At 38.6% G+C, this 22,072-nt stretch overlaps 1 protein-coding gene across 1 annotated transcript in view; it reads left to right on the forward strand.

Moving 5' to 3' along the window:
* Positions 1–761: 761 nt before the first annotated feature.
* Positions 762–22,072, forward strand: part of LOC112973035 (threonylcarbamoyladenosine tRNA methylthiotransferase-like) — a gene marked incomplete at its 5' end in the record, with an annotated part of 322,440 nt that continues 301,129 nt past the window's right edge. The window contains one exon of the mRNA XM_026080384.1: positions 762–781. Within this exon, the coding sequence (XP_025936169.1) occupies positions 762–781 (20 nt within the window). The remainder of the gene's footprint in view (positions 782–22,072) is intronic.

The raw sequence follows: 22,072 nt of genomic DNA on the forward strand, positions 1-22,072 counted from the left end.
GCGTACGCTATAGCTGTGCTGGGGCTACCTCAGACCATCAAAACCGATAATGGATCCGCATTCACATCGGCGAGCACCGAAGGGTGGGCGCAGCGATGGGGAATCAAAATAATCCACGGCATACCRTACAATAGCACGGGGCAGGCCATAGTCGAGAGAGCCAACAGAACTCTTAAACAGAAAATTGAYGTGTTGGGAGAGGGGGAGGGCATCCCCGAGCACTCAGCCATCCCCAGAGAGAAACAAACAGAAATTTTACAAAAAGCACTGTACGCCCTAAACCATCACCTCYGAGGGGAGAATAGTCATGAACCGGTAGCAAAGCATTGGGGAGGGACGAGCCCAACGSMRGSWSMSRARSKRMRGGTCAAGAATCCCRCGACGGGGGAATGGGAGACCGGGTGGAGACTACTAACGCAGGGCAGAGGTTATGCTGCGGTCGCGAGCGCGGAAGGGGGCCCGGAGGCCGCGAGGTGGGTCCCCACACGCTGGGTAAAGCCGCTTTTACGCAAAATAGAAGCTCATCGAAACAACTCTGACACCTGAACTACAGGCCGTGCTACCGCGCCCTCCATCGAGTGCCAGAGGACTGCCCCCGTCTTCGGAAGGTGCATTGGGCCCGCCCCTATTGCTTTTAATGGTCGAGGTTATATATGTGTCTCTGCAGATYGTGGTCCAGTGAAGGTACCCAGCAAGAACGTGAAGCCTGTCTTGACTCGCTATGACTCATCTACTGAACAAGACGGCGAAGATCCTGATTCTGGGGATACTGTTCCCAGTGGTAATGGCTCTCTACCAGATTGAGCCCGGGCAAAATATGTGGGTTACCTGGGCGAACAGGACAGGGCAACACGCTTTCTGTTTGTCTCTAGCTTCCGCTACCCAACCTTTTAGAACCTGTTTAATAGGGGTCCCCAGCTATAGTGTCAACAGCTTCCAGGAGTACAGCACGGGAAGCTGCAGTGGCAGTCTGTCGACTGCTAGCTGCAGTGCCACCCTCATTGCAGGCCTAAACAGAACGCTGCCATGGGACCCACAGGAGTTAAACCTGTTGGGGTCCATGAGAATTGGAAACACATCAGGCAATTGGTCTCAAACATGTATATATTTTGGGGGACGCGTGCACCCTTACCGGTTATTTAACTGGACAGGGTGGACGAACGTCACTCCAACAGCAGTCTATTATGATTATCAAAACCGTGRTTCCTTCTGTGGCACCAATGGCACCAGCCGCCAGGGGCTGGGAGCCTTTGGGGCTGAGGCCACAAAAGGGCACTTAATTTGGAACAATGGTACCCCAAAGGCCTTGCCACCAGACGTCTTTTTGATATGTGGTGACCGGGCCTGGCAGGGAATTCCAAAAAGGGTAATGGGTGGTCCATGTTATCTTGGTAAGCTGACATTACTAGCACCCGATCAAAATTGGTGGAAACATATCACGGAGAATGAGACCGCCGTCCGCAGTAAACGAGCAGCCATAGGGCTCTCACCTGAGTGTAATGATCAAGTTTCCCTCCGCAGTCCCACTGAAAGAGTGTTTTTGGCCTTCTTTGTGCCTGGAGCAGCGGCAGGCAACGCCCTGAATCAGATCGGCCGGTTAGCTTGCTGGGCTGAGAAGCAGGCTAACGTCACCACTGAGATAATAGCAAGCCTATTAGAGGATCAAGGTAGTTTGYGACATGCTATTCTGCAGAATAGAGCTGCAATTGATTATTTGCTACTAGCCCAAGGCCATGGTTGTGAGGATTTTGAAGGTATGTGTTGCATGAATTTGTCTAATCATGGTGAATCAATTCACAAACAATTGCAGTGGTTGAAGGAACATGCCAGCAAAATCCGTCAGAACCATGGGTTTTTAGACGAATGGCTAACTAACCTGGTTGGCAATCTACCACCGTGGCTAACAGGACTGCTCGCTGAAGGCTTGCGCATTTTGTTAATCCTCATAGTTATAGCCTTATGCCTGTGTATAGTACTGAGCTGTGTTAAGACAGCCTTGCTGAAAGTAGCGGGCCGCGTCTGGATTGCTCGACAACAAGAAGGAGAAATTCTGGAGGAATGGCTGGGCTTTGGGGGGGGGGAATATAGTCTGTTGGAAATGAGCAATCCCGCCTATGCCTTTAAGGTTTTCCCTGAACGACGAAGACAAGGACATCGCCTGCGTTAAGAATCGGAAGAAGGGGAGGCAGCACACAGCTCCGCTCACGAAGCTACTAATGCAAGGAACCACCCGATGGCGGTCCCGTCGAGACACGCCGCACTTCCGCGTGTTTTGTTGCGTCCCGCTCGATATAACGAAACAACGTTGATGGGAGAGGGGGAGATGTGGAGGAAAAAGGATGAGCAGGGAGGCACTGCGGGGCGGAACATGGGAAGGTTGTAACGGGCGGAGCACTGCTGCCGGAAAAGAAGGCGGGGCTTTACAGCATTATAATAGAGTAGGACACGCTTCATTAAACGCCATTTTGCCACTCCTCATATTGGTGTCTGTGTGGTGATGGTCCGGGGCCTGGGGAGAAGGCCCCGTGCCTCCTCGGTAAGAACGAGAACGGTAACAGGGTATGAGCTTAGAAAAATGGTTCTTAGACAAAATAAAGGTTTTCTGATCCTTGGATGAAAAGTGATATATAAAATGCTAAGTAGCATTATTCTGAGTCTTTTTTTTTTTAATAAGGAGCAGGATTCTGTGATTATTCTGGTATGCAACGGGATAGTCAGCTTTAGCATACCATGACATACTAAAACATCTGTCTGCTATATATGGTTACCAAACTCAGTTCCATGGAAGGATTCTGATATGGAAATAGAGCCTTCTGGTAAGGGTCTTACTGAGCCCAAAGAGTAACGGGTTATTCCTAGATAACATGACATGACAAGGGATGTTTCAAGAGGTGGCAGGTTTTGGGGGGGGTTTGCTTTATTGTTGTTGTTCATTTAGAAAGGATGTATTAACTGTTATTTAAAGTATAGCAGTTAACTCTTTTACAGACTTTGAAATTCATTAAACTTAACAGCATGCTGTAGGTAGTTGAGAAGATAATTATAGTCGTTTGTTTGGGAACGGAGAAAATAGCCTTCAGAACATGGGCCTTTCAGGCACTGGCTTGATTATATTTCCACTTCCCTCTGGCATGGTTTCTAGCACATTTATCTTTTTTATTATCATGCTAGAAACCAGCCTTTGAAATATGCAATTTTATATTAACGTAGCAGTTTGCCCATCTGTCCCACCAACATTCAAATTTAAATTTGTTAACTCCTCCAAAATAAAAAGTTCATACCTTCCATTAATATAACTCTGTGCTCTAATGCCGAACTATCAAACTGGGCAGAGAAAGCCAAGATTAAGTGACCTCTATATCAAGATTATGTATGTGCATTCTCTTTATGTGTGGAATAGATTTGGTGAAAGTTCGGGCTGCAGTGATGGCTTTGCATAAAAACTTTTACTCTGAACAACTGTATGTATTTTAAATTGTCACAGTTAGTGTGCTTTTTTGGCTCACTAATAACATTTACTAGATTGCAGAGTTTTAGCTAGAATTTCAGACAAACTTACGGATAATAAGGAGGCCAAATCCCTTTTGAACTGACTTTTGAATTCCAGCTTGGCTGTTACTGCAACATGTAAATGTATCCTGAAGATGATCCACACACATATAACCAGATTTATGAGCTGACCACTGTTCTGTTAGTTCCTTTACATTTTGCAAGCCAGAATTACTTATGGGCAAGAAAGGGATTCTTCTGTATTTCACGCATATCCTTCCACTGTCTTTTGTATGTGTGTGTATTGGTTTTTGTTCTCCTGTTTGTTTGGTCAGCTGACCTCCTGGAAATGAAGATCTGACTTTATGGAAGAAGTTTTACAAACCTCTTTTTCTGTCATGTACTTTCTCCTTAATGATGAACAACAAGTTCACGAAATTTAGAACTCTGAAGGGCAGCTTTTCAAATCTGCAAGATAAAATTTAAGCACTTAAAAATTGATGATTAGGCACAGATTTTTGGAGTGGGATGACTAATTAGCTTCTTCACCTTAATTCTTTTTTTATGTGTTTGTTTTCAACTAACACAAATAACTAACAAGATCTATTTGAAAATTGTCATTGCTGGGTATGACTTGCAGCAGTTGGCTCTACTGGAAACTTCAGTTTTGCACAAGCTCCAGTGGTGCATTGACTTACTACAACTGGGTTCCAGCTTCTCTCATTTCTAATTCCTTAAAACAAATTKCAGTTAATAATTTCGGCCACTTTGGAGTGAGAGGGAGGAAAAAGTAGGATGCAAATATATGACAGAGAGAGGTTAGTAATTAGAGAAATGCAGATTTTTTTAATCCAAGTTTAAAACAAAACAAAACAAAAAACCTTTGGCTTCCACAGGTGCACTCTCTGCCATTGGCGTCAAAAGCAAACATTTCCAGCCACTCTTTCTTTGGGTTTTAACAACTTGGTGTTCTCCCTTTGGTAGCATTCCTTGTTAGGTGTCTGCTCATAGTCTCTACTTGTTTATAGTTCGCTCTGAGCTGCATCGTTTTGTTGCTGAACTGGAGTGCTGACAGCTACAGCTCTAGGGTTGGGCAAAGACGGCTCCTGTACCAAAAGGCACCCTCCGGCCCAAAATGCAGCAAGCGGTTCTTGTCTCTTTGTGGTCAGGCACAAGAGTAAATTATGTTTCTGTTCAGCAGCAGAAAACACTTGCACTGCGCTGTTCTTTCAGTTGGCAAAATACATCACAGGTAGAAAATGTCAAAAAGCTGGAGTGAAGGAAAGGAAGTGATATGGTGGTGGTGTGGGAGCAGCTGGGCAGTGTGCTTTATGGGGAATAAAAATGAATTAAAGGAATGAAGTGCACACTGCTTTTCGTTGCCTTCCTGTACCTGCAACATTAGAACAGGAATACCATTGTGCAGTCCCTTTATTATATTTATTCAGTAGTTATGGAAAACCCCCATTTTGAGAAGTTGATAACTTGCAGTGTCCTTACACTTTGAGATAAACACGTGTAGTAATTTTAATTGCTTTAAAAAATATTGTTTGCAATCCTTAGCACTTAAAATTCTTTCTACCAGTTCTGCTTTTATGTAGCAAATAGTTTCACTAAAATATTAGTGTCTTACTCAATGCATACATGAAGTCCTGCTATGTTATCTAGTTCATGCAAGTTGTCTCTTATCACAAGCTTTTGTTTTCTTAATTTGACATGTCACTTGGAAAAAACACTATCTTAAATTGAAGTTACTTGCAGTATTTAAATAGTAATAAGTAATTGCTGAAAGATTTGTGGCCAGATAACCACTTCATCAGAACTCAAACATCCTGAATGAAATTTTTTTTTAAATAAAGCTGAGAGCATGTGACATGTGATTCTGAATTAACATGGACACAGTCTTAAAATATTTGTGATGATAATTTTAATCTGCCTGTATAATTAAAAAAAAAAAGTCAAATCTTTTATTGACCTCTGAATTTTAAACCACTTGTTATTGCATGAGTTGCATGCATGTATTCCAAGAGCTATCTCCAATTTTGAGGCTTATTTACATAGTTATTACATGCCAGTCTAAATGAATGTATTTGTGTAGATGACTTTATGTACAATTGTCAAAATATGTTAAAAGTTGTCCTCAAATTGTTGCTTCAGATAGAAAAGGCTTGTGATCTTTCTGTCTGTGTAATTTTAAAGCAGTATAGCAACTGTTTGTTCTTCTGGCTTTTGGCATTAGGCTTAAAGCTCATGATGATAATCTGTAAGGGTGAAAAACAACTTAAAGTTCTTTTGGGGAGGCATTTAGGAAATCTGCGTATACAGCATTGTAATTTACAGTCAACTTGAACCATCCCAGATTTGTGAGCCTGGGGAGAATGGGTTCTAGTAGCAGCTGTCAAACTTCAAGGCAGGATGACAGATCTCATATGCATGGGCAAATCACTAAACATTTCAGTTTACCACGACTGTATGTGTATCTACCACTTTCCATGTATCTTCCCATCTACCGTGATTTCTCTCCTGTAATCCACTTACCCGTCATATCTTCCCTTCCTTCTCTCCTTYTCTTATACCCCTTCTGCCCTACTCATTCCCATGTCATCTCCTGCTTCCTCCTTATACCAGCTCACCCCAGGGCCCACTCTTTTCCCTTTCTTGGTCTGTTCCAAGTGAGCGCTAGTACTGGCTGCCATGCCAGCCTCTTGTCTACATGCCCCGTGACTGGGTTGTCAGGCCAGGCACTGGCCAAATTGGGGGCGGAGAAGCCTATGGGAAAAATATAATTTTCCAAGCTTAGTCTGAACAGACAGCACTCTAACATATAGAAACTTTGTGTGGAGATCCCTTGTTAAGCATCTTCCTCTTTGTATGTGGGGCACTAACAGTGAGGTTAAGATTAATTTGTCTCCTGACTTTGTAAAGCCATTTGAAAAAGTGTAAAATGTTGAAATTGCAGCAAAAGTGTCTGATATATTCTTTGAAGTATTTCTTAGAAATGCACTTACAATCTCTGCTGCTGGGAAAGGGGAACAAAGAGAAAAGGCCACCAAGATGAGTGACTTCAAGTGCTCAGGACTTTTAAATACAGATTTTTCATGGAAAATGGTTGAATAGGAAGTCCCCTTTGAGTTTAAGCTTTTTTTTAATATGTTAAGTAGACTTCTACTCTTTGCTTAATAGTTGCATCATCTTTATTGAAGTCAGAGCAGCAAACACCTGTGTTAGTATAAATGATTCAAGTAGTCTTTCATCCAACTATCAGTAGGTACTTTTCTGTGCTACAATGATGTCATGGTTTATATCAGTATTTCTTGATTAATTTTGAGCAACACCTTCTTTGGTTGGAAGATTATCATCATTTTTTCCCTTCCCTCTTTTCTTCCTTCAGTGAATGAAATATTTTAAGTGGATTTTTTCAGTGGACAAAATATTTTAAGGGTTGTGATGGAGATCAGATGTGTTTAAGAGAAAACACTGTTAACTAAGTAGATGAAAAGATTTACAGTATATTAATTCTTCTTGTCCTGTCCCTTCAGCCAGCTTCAATCTCTGTCTAGATATATGCAGCTGTAAAAGGTTGATAATAACTAACAAGGTAGGTATGATGAGATTTATTGTTTAAAAAGCACTAGAAATCTTAAGTGAAAGGCATTATGTATTACCTAAACATACTCAACTGCTCCTGGAAAAGGAATGTTTTAATGGGTATTTTTTTGTTTTTGTTTCTTCCCAAATTTAGGATGATGGTAGTATAAAATACACCATTAGGGGTGATATTTGGTGGCTACACTAGCTATATATCTGAAGATGCATATTGTACACAGAATTACAAAAGCCTGCCCACCCATTGAGAGTTTATTTTGTTTGTTTATCAGTCCTTCCTCAAGCTACTGAGGAGTACTTCAGATGTTTTTTTAAGAGAAAGGAGAAGACATGGGGAAAAAACAGGTGCCCTTAATTAGTACAAGAGTTCAAGGTTTCTTAAATTTGACTAATAAGGTAATAAATCAGATCACAGTGTGTTCAACGTAGGAACATAATAAACATGCAAATGCTTACTGAAGGGGCCTCTTACTTTGTTTTCCCAGAACTTTTTCCTGAGGCTAACTGATGTATGCAGTATAGTTACGAGAGACCTTATCTGTTCCATTTTAGTACAACATTTTACCAAGTACTCTTTTACTCCTAGATAGTAAGTATAGCCTTAGTTTATCTATAGTCTGATAAAAGGGTCCCCAGTTCACAGTCTCTCTTACATGTAAACATTGTGCTATACTGTCCTGTGCTTGCAAGTAGCATTCCAGAAACTGCCCGCCCTGAGGCCAAGGGCAGTTCCATATTCCTGTCATAAATGGCCAAACTGTTTAGCACTCGCAGATCCACTGTATTGTGAAGTAGGGTGGCTTGTAGGAATTGCTCCTCCAGCACCCCGTCAGTTAAACCCCTCCATCATGCTTAACCTTTGAGGGCTCCGTTCTAAAGCATGTTCATATAAAGTAGTTTCTTCAACAGTAAAATATTAATGTACTGCAAATCTGGGGGGGGGAGCATGAATAATGAAAATGTGTATTCAGAATAATAAAATAATATAGTTATCAGAGGTTGGTTGTTTAAAAGAGATTTTTCTGGTAAACTAGAAATTCTTCCTTCAGTTTCTGCTGTATTTCTTGCAATATTAATCAGAGATCCAGCATAATATATTTTTTCAAATTTAGACTGTGTAAAGAAGTAAATTTTTCCTCACTTTTTCCACTGTTTACACTAGAGGAAAAAATCTGTGCACATAATAGGTATTRTGAAAAGAAGATGTTGCAGCATCTGGTATTTTTCATAACCAAAACTTTAAAAAACAATTCATAGCCTATGTAATGTTTTAGGTAGTCCAGTGTCTTTATGCTACACCGGATTTCTAAGAGTAAATTTAATTTTTATTCAGTGAGCATTACCCATTAGCAAATCTCTGTTGTTTTGGTACTTMTGAGCTTTTGTTTTGATAATGATGTTTCCTAATAGCAGAGTTCAAGATCAAATGTTGAAGGTAACCATAATTCAAAATCGTTTTGTGCCTGTCATTAGTCATCAGGCTATTCAGCATATTGAATTTATTGTAAACAGTGCTGTAGCAGAGGCATGGCTGAGTTTCCCACAAGCTGCTGCGTGCAGGAGGTTCACACTTGCAGTAAGTTTGTTCTAATAGAAACATGCGTGGAAGTAATGGAGTGCAAGGTCCTGCATAAATAATCTGCACTTTCTGCRAAGAAGAGAATGACGTTGGTTTGGTTGATAGGGTTTGTAATTTGCCTTATCTTGAGGAGGCTGTTGGTCCTGTAGAACATTGAAGTAACATGTGGCTTGTTGGCTGTGCAAGTATATTAAATGATTGATCTAAAATCTAGTCTGGGGTAACAGAAGTGACCAAAACTTAAGATGAACTTTCCCAGTTGGGACTTACTACCTGTGATCATTCTTTTTTTTTTTTTTTTTTAAATGCAGATAAGTAGAAATTTTGTTGCTCTGCTTTTTCTAGTTACTTCAGGTAGTGTAAAAATATTTGCAACTTAAACTGGTGTTTGTATTTTTCATAAAATGATAGTGGGTCTGTGTAATACTTTGTAAAGAGTGATGTTGCTTGTCAGACAAAACCTCTGCATACACTTGCATTGGAAGCAGTTGGGAATATTTAGACAGTTTGCTTCCACTCGCAAATGTGTAAGGCAAGAAAAATCAGATTTTCATGTGATTGCCCTAACAAGCAGTGGTGTTTGTCAGTAGTGTTGGGAAGCACTCCTGCCCTCCCCTCCTTCGCTCCCACCCTCCCTGGAGAGGAGCCACTGTTGATAGCAACTTCTCCTTTACTCTTCCAGGAAGGCGCCTTATAAACAGAGAGGTAGCTTGTCCTCCCCCTTCTCTCCCCGCCATTTGATTAGCTTTTACAAGGAATGTAAACAAGCTGGTTTTGCTATTTTTATACACAACAGATGGGCAACTTCTGCCGTAGTGAGATTTGCTTGACAAATGGAAGTTTGGTATAACAAGGTGCCTTCCTACACCACAGATCGTCCCTGTGACCCATTTGGGTTGACCTATTTGGTCGTCTGGTGTCCTAACTGAACAGGGTTTTTCAGGAAACTTTAAACATCRCATTTACCACAAACATCTTTCCACCCCAAATGAGATGGTCTTTATTTTTGAAGTGACTATATTAGGTAAAGATGAATTAAGTGGATTTGAAACATATTTTGTTAAGGATCAGTGATGATGAAGCTGATTCTCTTCAGTGTGGACTATCTCAGCAAACTGTGTGTTTGATGTTTTAAAAGAACCAAAGCTAAGAAAATTGTGGGTAAAATGATCTGGGAAGAAAAGTTTAGGCATAAAGTTGGGACTTCTGTAAGAACAATTCTTTAGGTAGCCTGCTAGTGTATAATCTAATGCTGGGGCAGGCTTTTTTTTTTTTTTTTTGGCTGCACATAAATGGGGAAAAAGCAAAAGAGTAGTACAAAATGAAGGTTGTGTAACAGATAGATATTTGGCAAAGGGAAACTAATGTTATTAAGAGAATGTCTATGACTAGAAGTACTGGGTAGTAAGGCGGTAGTTATGTACAGGAGAACTACAAGACAGATCCTAGCAATTTTGCAGTGGCACCGAAAACAATGTATAAATCTGCTAGCTTTTTAAACTCCATGGACAGTGATAATAATTCACTGATACTAACTTTAATAAATCTTGGAATGCTGATAAAATTTCTTACATGAGAAAAATGCTAATACTGGGTTAATATGAAAAGAAACAACAGCAAAGGATGATGATTGAATCTGTTAATTTAGTAAGAGGCTTTCTTTTTCCCAAAGAGAACAGTATATGAGACAAAAGTCAAGGGAACATAATTTATAGACCATATTGGAAAATGTTGTTGAAAGTCATGGAAAAAAGTATCTAGTGTTACTTGGGACTGAACATAATTTTCAGTCCAGTATTTATGCTCTTTCAGAATTACTGGCTGGTAATCATGCGGTGGATGAGACATTGTGTTTAGACAAGGAAGAATAAGTATAGCTGTGCAGTCTGAGAGCAATGGGAAATGGAATATATGCTTGCAAAGCCCCAAAGCACTTTCTGTGGTTYGGATTAGGAAGTGAAGTGTGTGTTGTTTGAGCTGGAGAAATTTTGGAAGAATGTGGCTTAATACATGTAGTCCATAGCCTGAATGTTAATTTCTCTAAATTACTGCTATATGAGGGTTTTGGGGGGGGGGTTGTTTCTTTTTTTTGGTAGTAACAGCAAATACTGTTCTGGGAAAACTGGTGGAGTCTTGTACAGTTTCTTTTAAGATTATGCATTTCTTAGTGGAAAGAAAATTCATAATAAAATGAAAACATTTTGGGGTTTATTGGTCAGCGTTAAATATAATAAAAAAAATTCTCTGAAACAGCGTGAAGTACAAATAGAATGGGATTACTGTTTGTAACTTGTTGAAGTTTTATAGTAAGGTGGCAGGCTGCTTAAAGCTAAAAATATGAAGAGTTTGCCCACTTGGACATCAAGTTCGAATGTTTAGAATACAACAAATGAAGTGAAGGAGTTGACTTTTTAAAATGTTATATGCAAACTTTAAAAAAAATTATTCCTGTACTTTTATAACTTGAGTGGTCTTACTGAATATTATAATTTACAGTAAAGACCACTCAAATGTCTCCTTTTTAAAATGTTTTTGTGCTTTAAAATTGGTAAAGTTAATATGAGAATATATGAATAGTAAAAGATTGATCTGCTTACCTTTTTCTTCTAGGTTAATTTGTAATGCAGAAGTTATCAGAAGCTCAGTTTGTGGAAAAAAGTCAAGTTTGCTGTAGTAAATAATTTTTTAAGAATTTTTTGTGGTTTTTAATTTTCTAATTTGGTATCTGTGTTATGGTCATTGTGATTTTATTATACTGAAGACATTACAAACTGGGTGGAAACACAGTTTATCCATCTCAGTGTTATTTTGGAAGAAACTATATCCATAGTGAGGGAAATCGTTTAGAAAATGAGTATAATAGTACAAAATCTCTTTAAGCTAACCTTGCTTTACATGATTTGGATCTTGTCTCAGCCTGCCTAATTCCTGTTGTGGGAAAGGCACTCTTACAAGACAACATTTGACAGCATTTTTGGAATGTTGTATAGAGTGTCAGAAATCATGCAGTTAGTGTGTATTCAGTAAACAGATATATTGTGAACAGAGGCGGAAAGTAAGAGTAATTTTCTGTACAGTTATGGGAGTAGGAAGGGAGAATGTAGCTATAACAATTTTTTTTAAGGAAAGTGCATCAAGAATGAAGACTCAGGAGTATTCTGAAAATCATCAGAGTAGGTAGAAATGGCCTTCAGTTGACCCATGATCAGGGCACAGAATGGGGTGAAACTTAATAAATAAATAAATAAATAAATCTTTTTTAAGTCATGTGTGCACTGCCAGCACTATGTAGCTCTGTGGGAAGGGGTTAAAACCAGGCAATCAACCTAAATGTGATCTCCTTAGTGTTTTATATCTTTATAGCCAAGATGCCTTAAAATTTCATCAAGTTAAGGTCCTAATAATAACAATGCAGGACTTTTCTATAATTCTGTAGCATGTTTTGAAATTAAGTGTACATGTAATACACTTAAATATATGTTTATTGTCCCTTATGCAAGAACTTTCAACAGCCTTTTGCTGATATAGGTAGATCTACACCCTATAGATATATGGTTTTGCATTGTCTTAAATAAGGTTAATACTTCCCTCACCCCACCCCAGTTACTACAGAAATCTGGGCTGTGGTGTTCGATAGCAGGAGAAATGCTTAAGGTTGATCCATGGAGCTCAGATTTTGAAATGAACTTCAAGGAGCGAGGTGCTGAATTCCCCAATTCGAGTTTTATTAAAATTTGAGCTCTAACTCCCTCCAGCACCTGTGAAAAATGCAGTGGCAGTCCACAAGCATACTTCTACTTGATTCCAATAGAAGATCTTCCTGTACATAGACTGTTCAGAATCATGGCTAAATCACCGTGAGGATTAGCTGTTGGATGCTTTGAGTCTCTGTATGTAGGCTATAGTAGGAAAGAAGTCATGTTTGTTATGAAATAGTACTTCAAAGAAATTGTATTATGCATGTAGTGTCACCAGAGTCTGAAAAGAATACTTGAGTGTATGGAAATCTGAAAGAAAAATATGAAAGCAAATCTTTGGAGCAAAATTCAGAGGTATAAATAGTGCAGTTAGCAATTCTTCCATCTTCTCAAATCCTTTGATGTTTTAGAATTGTACAACATAGTTTGTCTGAGACTCCTTGTAGGAGCAAGTGGATTTCTTATCTAAAGCTTCATAAAAGGATGATAATTTACAATAAAATGCAGTAGAATTCTGAGGTGCATAAAGTGGACTTAATACAGAGGATTGTATTATTTAATATAGTTTCCTTGTGTAAGTTGCATTGAAGTCTGCAGAGATGTATATTGAATTAAAAATAGAAATGAATTATCATCTCAAAAATATGAAGCTGTTACATATGGAATGTTCTTTGAGCAATTAATATTGCTTAGAGGTATTTGAATGTTGATTTGGGGGCTGTTTGTATGTTGCAGAGAAACCTGAATGTTGTAACTGTTGTGTGAATTTAGTATGTGTCTAAAGTCTAGGGAGACAGTTTTAACACCCCAAGGCCTTTTTCATTAGAACATTAATAGAGGCACAAATCTGTTTTATAAAGAATGTTTTGGATCTGCCTGGAATGTCCAGCTGGAGTTGTCTCCATTTTCTGTACAGAGCTGTAAATGATCGCTCATCAGAAACTGGATTGAGACTGAGCTTGTGTCACACGTCCATGGACAGGTTACAGATAGTAATGATGTCCAGGATTTTTAAGAAAGTTCTTTAAGCATGTATTGAGCAATATCATCTCTATTTTGTGGATGTCTTCTCTCAAAATCTAGAGGAGTGAGCATATAATAAACGCACATTATTATTGGACTAACAGTAGTTTAGGGGCAATCAGAGAAGAGAATTATAAAATGTAGAGATTTTCTGTTGCGAGACCTGTCAGGAAGAGTTGAAATTTCCCCATGAGCTTTTAGAAATGCAGGCAACAATGGCAGAACTGTAGATAATGTTTTTCAAAGTTAGAGTTCCTTTGTTATAGACATTTTGTCTATAAAGCACCTAGTTCATTTTGCATGAGAGCCACAAAATAACCTTTACAAATAATTCATTAGTCTCATGTTAAATTACAGTCTTAGAAGAGGCCTTTCTCCTGGCATGCCTGATGATGGGAGATGAGATACAACTGTGTAATCTTAGTGGAACATTATATGGGCTTACTGTGCTCACAGTAACTAGACATCGTTACTGTTGCTAATTTTTTGTTGCAAACTTTCTTGCCCTGAGACTTGAGTATATTGCTTATTCTTCAAAAGCAGAATATTTCTTAGATTACTTCTACATGTATGTATAGCTAAAGAGATATAAAGATGGTAGTATTAGTCTGTGAGAACTGTGGTTTATGAGAAAATTTGAAAAAAAATTAGGAAATAGAACAACTTAGTACATTGGAAATTGTCATATTTATATTTAAATTCAAGCTACATTGGATTGCTGTTTATTAGAAATGTTTCGTGTTAACACATAGGAGCTAATATTTATTGCATGAATCATTTAAATTGTACTGACTCTTCAGAGCACATGGCCTAAAACTTGCAAGAGCCTGAGCATTTATTATTACATCCCTCTGAAATGCCTGATAGTAGATTAAACTTGTAGAACATTACCTATTGCAAAAACTAATGGAATTATGCCATTGTTACTTTAGCAGACATTCTTAGGAAGGCTAATATGTTTAGAGAAATATTTCTTTTACTCCAGTAAAAGTTTCGATTTTTAGGTCTATAAATAATACATTTTGTACAAGATTTGGATGACTAAACTGATGCTAATTTCTCAAAGCTACTTGTAGGGTCTTCCTCTCACAGTTAATGTTTTCCCCAATCATACACATCCAAAAGTCTAAAATAGAAAGGAAGCAAGAGTACTGCATGAATTGTTAGTGATTTGAGCAGATGCAGCCACTCTGATCAGAATCCCAATTCACAGTGTGAGTGCACTTAAAGCCATCTTACACTGCTTCATGTACTTTTAAGCTTCATGGTTTCTAATGGCATCTTCTCCCATTTCATGCTTAAGCATCAGTGACAGCAACTGAGTTGAGAATTTTTCCAGCTGTGTATAGGCAAAAGCAAAGTGCAATCTTCATGCAGATCAACTGGGAATTTCATTTGTGTTTTATTTTTGATAATGAAATTAAAAATGCTTGAGTTGAAAAAGAGAAAATTGTGTTACTTCTCTTTATAAGTAGAATTGACTTCTTAAATAACTATACATTTTCAAATCCGTAAATGTAACCACAGACTCAAGCTTCAGTCTCCCAAGAAAATAAAATGGTAATATCTCTTCAGTTTGTGTGATAGTGTGATGCAAGGCCCTCCTAAAATAGCCAGTTAAAGCAGTGTAGAAATCTATTGCTTCCAGGAACTACGATGAGTTTGAGGGAGTTTAGAAACAGATATTCTACCAATATAGAAACCACATTTTCTATACAATGAATGTATACTTCACATACTTCTCATGTATAGATCATGGAGAATTGTTTGGATCTTTGCCATTATATTAAGTGCAGTATAAAATAACTAGAAATTAAAGATTTTAATGAAGAGTTAATTAATGTTGCTTCATAATCTGTGGAGATGAGTCTGTTGGTTAAGTAGCTGCCTGCTTAAGAGAACCTGGAATGGATGGTGGACACCATGAAACATAAGCCAGTGGTACACACTCGTTTGTGAACAAGGCAAACCATCTACTGGGCTTCAGGAGGTAGCACGTGACCATTAGGAGGAACATGACCAAGAGACTGAGGGAAGACATTGTTCCTCTTTTCTTGGTGCTGATGAGGCTGCACCTGGATTACCATGCCTGGTTTTGGGGGAGTGGGAACAGTTGGGAGAGATGCAGGGAGACTGGAGCAGGCCTATCAGAGGGCTGCTAAGATCAAGGCTGGCATGAGTCTGGCAAAGAGGAGGCTAATAGATAATCTAATAGTAGCCTGCAATTACTTGAAAGGTAATTGCAAGGAGTATGGAACCAAGCTGCTCTTGATGGAGTGGAAAAAACAAGAAGTGACAGTAGCCACAGTTTGTGGCTTGGGAGGTTTTTATTGGACATAGCATGAGGAAAAAAATCACTGGGTGGATAGTGCAGCACTACAGCAAGTTACACAGAGAGATTTTTGGAATCTCCATCCTTGAAAGTTTTCCAGCCTTGGCTAGGAAAAGCCATGGCTGACTTTATTTGATGTTGTCAGTAGTCTACCTCTGAGCAGGAAGTTAAGCAAGGTGGCCTGTAAAAGTCCCTTCCAACCTACGTTTCCCTGATTCTATAGAAAGAATGTTAAACACAAGGTGTGAGGTGCAGCTGACTGTATAGTTTGTTACTTCTATCACTGCTCAGTTACTCTGATGAATAGGAATTAAATAAATCCGTCCTAACCTCCTTAGATTAGAAGTTCACCAGGTTTTACTGGAAGAGTTTAAAGAATTATAACAAAACAAAAAAGAGGTAAAAGATTGATGAAAATGTGGTACAGTGAAATTTGGACTGAGACCGAGTGAAGGAACCCCATATTAGGAGTCAAACCTGCTTTTTCATTTCTGCTACCTTCTTTGTCGTTTGCTTCTCTGTTTTGGAACCACTTACTATATTTCTTACACGCTGCAGAATTCCAGACAAAAACTAGACACATTGTGTTTCCACACATCGAATTTCCATAAAGTAAAAAGTTCATGCAGCTTCCTGTATTGAAAAATTACTTAATTGAATTCTGCTCCCTTCCATTAGAYAGATAACTTCTGATAGCTTTTATGCACGTGTTATGAAAATTGTATTTAGTGGCTCTTGAACAGTTTTGTCTTTTCTTTTGTGTAGTAGTCACAGCTGCCTGTCTCTGGGTAACTAAACTCTTTGGTCAGAATTTTTTTTCCTGTTTGAGTCTCTTAATTTTCTTCCTTTGCTGCCCTGAAGATATCCAAGAGAAAATAAGTTGATGGGAAGAAGTCCTTGGTATTTTTATACTTGCAATCGATTTGCGTACTAAAAGCTATTATGAGTACACTTGTCTTTGTAAGTAATATAAAATACATTCAAACTCTTTTCTTGATAATCCTTTCTTAATTTTCTAGGTAGTCTGTTACTGAGAAGGAAACAATACCTCTGAAAAAAAAATTCAGGTCATTTCATTTTTAGTCAACACTAATTTCATTTTTTAGCCATTATATCAATACAATTTTATATTCCAGCCATTGGCCGTGCATGTACGTAACTTGAAGCCTTCCTGGACTTTGAACCTGAGGGACAGTATAGTATTTCACAGCTAAATTAATTAGAATAATAATGTGTGCTGTGCTGCGTTTCTTTTGTGTTGAAAGAGATGAAGAGTGGGAGGATTGGTAAAGTAGAATAAATGGATAGTTGACAAAACCTAAGGGAGAGAAATGTCACAAATACTGGAACAGAATATTAAAGTTCCTACAGGAATATGTGTAGAAAGAACAAAGAAATAGAATAAGATCTAAGTGAGTTATGTGAGAGTTAATTGTAATGATTTTGATTTCCATTTCTTTAATCTGTGAATCAGAAGTTTAATGTACTTTTCCAAGTGAATTTACAGGAGCTTTCCTTCTACCAATTTTGAGACAAGTATATCTGATTAAACAGCCCAACATATATGCAAAAATAAACACAGTTTAGGAGTTAAACTCTCAAGTTTGAAGGGGGAAAATGAAGACTTGCTGTTTTAAAGTAGTGGAAAGAGTTAAAATGCTTTAATTTGGAAAGAGGAAAATAGTCGTAAAAGGTAAAGAGAAGTGACAATGTTGCTACTGTAGGTTTGGACTGTTTCTGCTTTTGAAAACAATCTCAATACCGATTTCTTTAGATCCTTGCTGAAGGAAGACTAACATGAAACTGGAGATACAGAGAGAGAGTGAAATATTTTTTTTATTACTGATATGCTGAAGAGCATGTGGCTTCAAGGATAGGCTGAAACTGGTAATTTTCCTTTTAAGGCTAACTCCAGGTTTTACCACCTGCAGCATTTCACTGATGGCGTGGTTACCGTTAGCTTTCTGCTTTTAGCAAGGCTGAATCAGCAGAACTTTGATATGTCTAGTACTCTGTGCCTGAAGGGAATTCAAAGTTAAAGTTACTCATGCTGTCAGCAGAGAACCAAAGATTGATGGGGGGGAGACACATCCAGTGTGGGGGATGTCTGAAGTTTTGCAGGGTCTGCTGGTATAGATTTCTAGAGACTTGTGTATGTAGTTTTAGATAAAGTAATAGAAAAATGAAGCATTTCTCCTTTCTCTAATCTCATTTATAAACAAGACACATTAATTATATAAAGCATTACCTTCCCACACGTTATTTTTGTGATACATTTAAACTTGCAGGTATTATCAAGAGACCCAACCAACATACTAAACTCGGTCATAAATCTGCATTGGTCACAAATGGAGATACAGTCTAGTCTAGTGTATCTGTTTAGAAGTGCCTTGATTGATGTTAAATGTCTAGTATTTGCCTTAAGGTGAGTTCAAGGAATGAAATAGTGTTTTTTTTCTGCAGATTTTTTTGAAGGATATTAAAGATTTTGAGTGGACAATCATTAATTTAGCCCTACTGTAGGAAGACAACCTTATCTAAGTCAGTAATTAGACGTGTGCCTGAGTACTGTCTTGAATCTTGATCTTAAGTAATTTAATGTCAATGTGTAGGTGAGGATCTGAAGAATTATGAATATTTTACTTGGAGAATGGAGTATGTTTACTTCTAATCATTGTCTAAATGCATTGATCAAGCTAGCCTAGAAAATTTTCAGTGATACTTTTTGTTTCATTGGAATAAAATAGTGAACGATCTCAGGAGCATACAGTGCATCCTACCAATAATGTGTTTAAAGAAAAAGTTCATAAAAAATAATATTTGCAGAGCAGCAAAACCCATTGCTATTCCATCTGAGGAAGAACAGGTGAAAGCCCAAAGTGCTGCAAAATGTTGCTGAAATAATTTATTTTTTTAACTTTTCAAGCAAATATTTTTTACAAGCTGCACATGTCACTTGTGAATGAAGTATCTGCTTAACTTGTGAAAATTTGATGGTGTAGGACAAGTCTTGTGGTACTGCACTATTCACTTGATAAGCAATGGAGATTTGCTTGAACAAGAGAGTGGGCATATTTGACTCCATTCTGATATATGCTTTGCAGATTGTCAGGTCCAGGTTGTCTAATAATCTAAAAGGCTGTAGCTAGCACAGAGGGATGTAGCAACATCTATGTACCTTACTGTGTGTTTATATCACAGATGCTACTTGTGTGGGAGTATCCCTAACTTCTAGCTTGATGTACTGGAAACTAGTCTTCCTGTGCTCCTTTATACTCAGTGGAGAAAAACTCTTCAGCTGAAGAGCTGAAACACCTGGGTTGTGCTGCTGTTTAGAATTGCTCTCCAGAGGAATGTTTTTCTCTTGACTACAGAGGTAATTATTTTTCTCTCCCCGTGCATCTTAACTTTACCTGCCACTTCTAGAAGTAACTTCAGTTACAGTTAGTGTACTGCTTCAGCTGCAAAGTCAGGGGCATTCTCTTGTTAGTTTTTTTTGTACGCTGAAGGGAGATAAAAAGATGCTAGAAACAGGGACGTATTTTGGAGCTAGGACCTAAAAACAAAGCTTCCCAGATGAAATTTCCTAAGCCTGGCTTCCTCTTAAAGCAGTGCCTCCCCAGCCCCTCTTCAGAAGATCAGGATTTTCTGTCTTGATTAAGAATATAGGGTGTGGAGGTAGACATAATCCTTATGGTTCCATATTTGTTACTGCTTTTCTGGTGTTTTCTGTTGTGCTGCAAGGTCCCTCAAACTTTTAAACAAACAGAAAAAAATTAATCTTGACTACTTAGCAATAATGGAAAAATTTTAAAGTAAAAATATATATGCTTTTTAGCTAGCAACATAAGTCTGTTCACCACCAGCCAAGGTGAATTTAGTAAATAGATTGTCAGTAATTGCTCATTCCTCTTTAAATCATTAAGTAGTAGTAGTRGTGGTGGTGGTGGTGGTGGTAAGGCTGACAAATTTCCGTGATGCTTTTGCACATTTGCTTTTAAGGCACGACTGATTTAAATTGTTTTTCTTAATTCAAGTCAAGTCTGGAAGGACAGCAGCTGGCCTAGATCCGTTCTAGTCTAGCCTGCCCAAAGGCCATCTTGATAGATCTCTGTCCTTGTGGAAAGAACTTCCCACTGTGATGTTGGTTAATTCAGTCTTTCTTGGGGCTACAAAAACTATCAGAAGAGGCAAGATTAGATTTAGGATTTATTCCCTGCTCCCATCCTGTTCCTGAAAACATCCTGGTCTGACTTTTCAGTTTGACAAAATCTGTGCACTGTTACTTTTAAAGCCTTGCAGGAAGAAAAGACACTGTAAAGGCCTTCATCTACTACTAAAATGCAGTATTTGTGTGAATAACGCCTGCACAAGAATAACTGTTGCACCATTTATTGCTGCTCCTAAAGTTACACTTACAGAAACTCTGAGTAAAACTCAAGCATGGATCTGACTTGGTCTAAAGTTTAAAATGAGATTACTTCCCAGTCTTTTGCAGACAGCCCTGCAGTCATTTCACTTGCAGGCCAAGTGGCTGTATGAAAACAAGCTTCAGTTCAAAGCAAGGTATTAGAGGTAATACAATAAGCTGGGTTGAGAAGCCTCCCTGTAGTTTAGAAATAGCTGCTGTGACCCATCATTGAAGACTGCGATAGAAGCAAAGGTCTGCCTGAAAAGGTTGGAGGGGATCTGTTTTACTTTTCTAAAATAGAAGCTTGAATAATGTGTTCAAATGCATTTCCCTTGGGAGTCGGAAAGATGGAAGAAGTGTAAAGCTTATTCACAGACAGGTAGTGGGTAGAGTAGGAAGAGTACATTTTTCTTTCTCTAGTATGTCTTCTCAGCAACTTAGAGAATATTTTGGTACATAGCATGCAAGTCTTAGAGTCAAACTTGGCATTATTCTCAGAACTGACATTTCATCTCTTCTAAAAAGCTCCAGGGTTGATGGATATTTTTTATGCTTCTTTTTTTGCTTGGAGCACATCTTTAGAACCTCAGTTTTGAGTTTGAAGCAAGCATTTAAGTGTATTTTGGAAATATTTTGGAAAAAAAAGACATGCTTGCTCCTATCAGGAGGATAATATGTAACTTATTTTTCCCTAGAGGATTTACATGTAAGCTGATGGTTTTTGCCAGGGGAGACAAGTTCAGAGGAAGCAGCATGGTAATTTGAGGGCTGCTTTGCTCGAGATTGGTTCTTAAAGAGCAATTTCATAAACTCCAATAATTAGTGTCAGCCTTCTCAAACGAATTTTACATCTTCACATGCCTCACAAGCAAAACATAGTAATCTTTTGGGGGCTAGGGAAGGCTAAAAGGAAGCTGACAGACCTAAGTAGATTAAAATAGTTCTGCCAAGAAATGATAACATTTCTCTAATTTATGATATTGACAAATATTCCTCAGGTTTTCCAAATGCCTTTGATTACGGGGCTGCCCCTAACTTAGAGAGTGTAACAAGTATGAGAGTTTCTTAGACCCTGTTTACTACTTGCTCAGCTGTGCTGCTCAGGATATTGCGACCTGACTCAAAGGTTTCATGAGACGTGTGTCACAAATTCACCGTAGATGAAATGAGGAGTTCCCATGTCTCCTCTTTTTCTGCTTCCTCCCCAACAGCTTTCCTTTTGCCATTGTTTTGGCTCTAATGCTGCCCCTCTCCTGTGAGCTAATTTGACTCAATAAAATTGCAAAACCCCCCAAACTCAGCTGAACAGCTTTCTACTATGTCAGTGAGTTAAACAGGGCAGTGGTCCCATGGGACCATGGGTCCAGTGAGCTGCAGAGCTTGGAGCAAAGGAGGAGTGACACCAGATGGCCAGAAATGAGGAAGAAGAGGCTTGGAGATGGAGAAATGTAGGAGCAGTGATAGTAGCAGACAGGGACCATGGGAAGTAAGCCTTTGGGTGTATAATGAGACATCGGAATGGCTCCAAGTCCATGAAACCACAAACTAAGTCACCGTTTGTAATTTTTTAAATAGAAGATATCTCTGTGATCTTATGGATTTGGAGGAATTTATTGGAGATGCTGTACAGGCACCATCTTTTCATTCCAGGGTTGTTGCACTTTCTTGAAAACTTGTGAATTCCTACTGATTAATTCAGCAGATGAGGCAGTCTGATAATCTTTCACACATTTGAACCTTTAGCCAAGTAGCATTTGTTCTTCTACAGAGACATCACAACAACATTTCTACAGCCTGGGAAGTAGTATTCCCCACAGTTTTACTTTTCATAGCCTTTGGCAGACTGATCTCATTATATACCCAGATCATACTGCAGACATGCAGAACTGCCTTAGCAAAACTTTTTCATGTATACTAATGGTTCTTAGGGGGTT

The sequence above is a fragment of the Apteryx rowi genome, unplaced genomic scaffold, assembly GCF_003343035.1.
Source record: "Apteryx rowi isolate R43461 unplaced genomic scaffold, aptRow1 scaffold_518, whole genome shotgun sequence".
Taxonomy (NCBI): Eukaryota; Metazoa; Chordata; class Aves; order Apterygiformes; family Apterygidae; genus Apteryx; species Apteryx rowi.